The sequence below is a fragment of the Opisthorchis viverrini genome (genome assembly GCF_000715545.1).
Source record: "Opisthorchis viverrini unplaced genomic scaffold opera_v5_69, whole genome shotgun sequence".
Taxonomy (NCBI): Eukaryota; Metazoa; Platyhelminthes; class Trematoda; order Opisthorchiida; family Opisthorchiidae; genus Opisthorchis; species Opisthorchis viverrini.
In genome coordinates, this window is record NW_008751725.1 from 43966 (window position 1) to 47704 (window position 3739).

General features: G+C 41.8%; 1 protein-coding gene across 1 annotated transcript in view; it reads left to right on the plus strand.

Annotated features, from left to right (window-relative positions):
* Positions 1-3403: 3403 nt before the first annotated feature.
* The window catches only part of T265_04266 (hypothetical protein), a gene marked incomplete at both ends in the record, with an annotated part of 5298 nt that continues 4962 nt past the window's right edge, over positions 3404-3739 (plus strand). The window contains one exon of the mRNA XM_009168965.1: positions 3404-3592. Coding sequence (XP_009167229.1) covers positions 3404-3592 — 189 coding nt within the window. The remainder of the gene's footprint in view (positions 3593-3739) is intronic.

A 3739-nucleotide genomic window follows, 5' to 3' on the forward strand; every position in this document is an offset into this window, starting at 1 on the left:
TATTTTGTTCCGCTTTGATAAGCCTCTGACAGTGCTTAAAGAATGCTCCATTATGCAATGAACACCTCTCATCTCAACCAGCTCTGCCAAACGAGATTATTGAATAACTGAACCCAAGTTCCACATTCACACTGTGCCCACAACCTATGGCAGTTTGTGCTCTATAATCAGGAAAACTTCAAAAGTTTACCTCGCAGTCTTCAGCTTCGTCTTATAATTATCATCTGATCATGCCCTCGACCGAAGCATGCTGATATTCTCTCTGACAATGAGTCAAGGCAAGACGTAACCCGGTTTTAGCAAGTATTCCAGGCAGTCGCCAGTTGCACATATTATAAGGCAATTCAACGATAAGCTATCCGGTTGTATTTTGTTCCGCTTTGATAAGCCTCTGACAGTGCTTAAAGAATGCTCCATTATGCAATGAACACCTCTCATCTCAACCAGCTCTGCCAAACGAGATTATTGAATAACTGAACCCAAGTTCCACATTCACACTGTGCCCACAACCTATGGCAGTTTGTGCCCTGAGAGCGCGGGCAACCTTGGTTACATACCAGTTTAAGACCCTCAGATTCACATATGCCCACACCAGAGTGCATCGGCTACATATTGCTGAATAATGCGGTCTCACTGCAATAGTTGAGAATTGCGATCACTTCTGGCTGCCTGTTATTTGAGGCCGCAATCCAAATCACATCATGTTGCCTCCTGGCAGATTATTGTAAAATTCTTTCCTATTCCAGGTTCTCAATCCGAAGAGGGCTGTCTTATAGCAGCTATGGACCACCGTGTACCCTCAACGGCCCCAAGAATATCCTTGGTCGGTGCAGGACTTAATTTGTCACGATTGTTTTGCAAATCCTAATTACAACGACAAACCCAAGTGATTTACCCAAGGTTTTCATGTACGGGGCTGTCCACCAACCTAAGTATGACGTTGCGATGACGGTACCGCTCCTGCCATACAAGTCTGACGCCTTGCCCGTAGTTCACCATATCTCTAATATTTCCCGGACGAGCACGTTATGTGAGCCCACAAGAACGTCCCAAATGAGAGCGCTGGCTGCCCTGTTGAATTGTCTGCTTGTTCTGCTCACGAGCCCAATAATTCATCCGACAACAGTAACAAGTGTTCGGAATACAACTAAAGTTTAACCTTTGCCGTGCCTCTCCTGCAGCGTGTACTGACCACCAGAAAAAACGTGCTAGCTGTAATGATTTCCTTGGCTTTGTTTAACGCTACGCCTGCCACAACGACGGAAGCTTTCTTTCATATGCAGGTTGAAAATAGCCGCTCCATTTTGAGGTTTTGCGGACATAGAAAGGACAATTATTGTACGTGTAGTCTTGAGGTTATTTTCAAATCCAATACGGAAGAACACACATGGAGCAACCAGCTTTTCCACAAAGTTTCCAACCGTGTTTACGGACACGATACGCGAAGCCATTGTCAGCTATTAAATAAAAATTCCGCGATCCCAGTGGACTTAATGTAAATTTAAACAACTGGCAACAAATTGTCGCCGCATTTGGACATTTGGAGGACGTCTATAAATATCAATAAATACTAAGACATTATGTTGTTATGTTATTATGTTAATAATAATAATCTTAATAATAAATAATAATAAGAATTATGTGCCATCACTCTTAGTTATTTCTTCCAAATGATGCAGTTTTATCGCCTTTGAATTTTCGAACACATGTGGCCCGTCAACTCTAGAGAACCCATAAACTAGGAACTCAGCTAAGTGCAAAGTGAGTCTATCGCCATAAAACACTATTGGTAGTTTGGACCAGCACATGTTTCGTTTCTTACATACTGCAAGGTTCATGGGAATTCTGTGGGTGAGTAGAGAAAACATGCACTGCAGAAACAAGTGAGAGGTGATATCTTGTGAATATAATGGGCGGAGGCACGCGATATTCCGCGATCAGGAAGAAACACTAATCATCATCATCAGTTCACTTCACAACCTGGAATAATCAAGAGTGGATGAAGTAACAAAGAGCTTCTTTCACATTTGAAGATGAAAAATAATAAACGCCGATTTCTTATACTGTACAGCAATATCTTGGTGTCTGTCTACACTTTGCTTTCGCTGTAGACCATGTGTGAATCGTATCATGTTCGAAAGCAGATTGTCCGGGCATCATTTTGAATATAGGCTACATGTGGAACACGCCGAATTTTATAATGAATTTGTGCATTCAGCTAGACACCCCTACATATCCTTACAAAATAGATGACATAACGATGCATTCAAGTGATGTCAACAAGTGTTGACCTTATACCGCTGAATGTGTTTTTATTTATGTCCCGTGGGATTATACTCAAATGCACTTTTCAGAATTCAGCCACGTATATAAACGCTAATGGGACTCTACCAGTGAAAGAAATAAGGCCTTCGCTGGGAAGTTAATTATTAGGAAATACCAACTGACCGGTTACAGACCATTGGACAGTAGTATCATCGTTACACCAGTAATCGGTCTTTATGCATTTATTGTACGGCCGCCCCGTGAGGCTACGGAACTAGCAGAAACTGAGGATCCAATTTCACACTATGCCATATCCCGTGGGGCATTCGTGTTTTGTCCACACAATGATGTGTTTTAAACGGCCGTGTTAAGGCGGCAACACTGAGAGAAGCCAGTAACTTCGTCTTCGCTGAGGTCTGATGGGGAAAGAACCCAAGATTCTGAAGCAAGCTGCTTAGACAGTAGCTCAGCGTGAAGTCAGTAGGAGACACTTTGTAATGGTAAAATGCCTTAATTAGTTCTTTTCATATCGGTGAAATTCATTTGAGTGTGCGATTCGTGATCCCTCTGCAAAATACACATTTGGGCTGAAAGCAAGAGATTAAGAGCCTTAGTTACTCCAAAAATATTTCTTCAGAATTGCAACCGACAAACTTGGAAGTTCTCAGCGATTTTTACAAAGCCCGACCAACAAGCAGATAGTTCGAAGCCTTTTGGCTTCTGGAGTTCTATTAGCCCACAGTTCAGGAAGTACTCTTCCGAATATCATTATTGAAAACGTAGAGACCTACGAACTGTTGCGATCAGTTTCGATTATTTCGACTCAATTAGGAATTAGTACAATACTGCCCACGTGGTGTTGTCCTTAAGAGCACTTTTGTAACCTGGACAACTAATTCCGTGGGTTGGTTTGTTCAGCAGATTACTTCTTGTCAAAGTCCTTGATATGAAGAATGAAGGGAGATTTTCTCCTTTAGTCGGTTCTCACCACAAAGATTACTGCATCAATCACAGAGCACGGATTATTTTTATAATCACCGTTAATAGTTTATAAGTGGGATCAATTCAGATGGAATAAACAGACTTGAGTTGTTTCGGGCGAAGTCATTTGAGCCATTCGCAAGTTTTATTCCTCAAAATGATTTCATGTAATAAGGCCGACTTAGTCCTACTCGGCTGGGTGATTTTCACTCAACTGTGGTGTGCGTTAACGCAATCGGCTATGTACACCGATGAGGATTTCTTGAAACGGCACAATAACTATCGACAAATGCTTCTGGATGGCAAGGTCCCAAACCAACCAATACCAAAATACCTACCACTTCTTGTAAGTTTTGTGAAGGTCGTTTTTCCCAGTTATTTCCAGACAGATTAGCACCGGTCTAATGGTTTGCTTTTAGCCGAAATTCTGTCTCTTGTTTAACTACTCATTTACCTAAAGGCTACTTTTTTTCGAAAAATGATGGATCGGCTT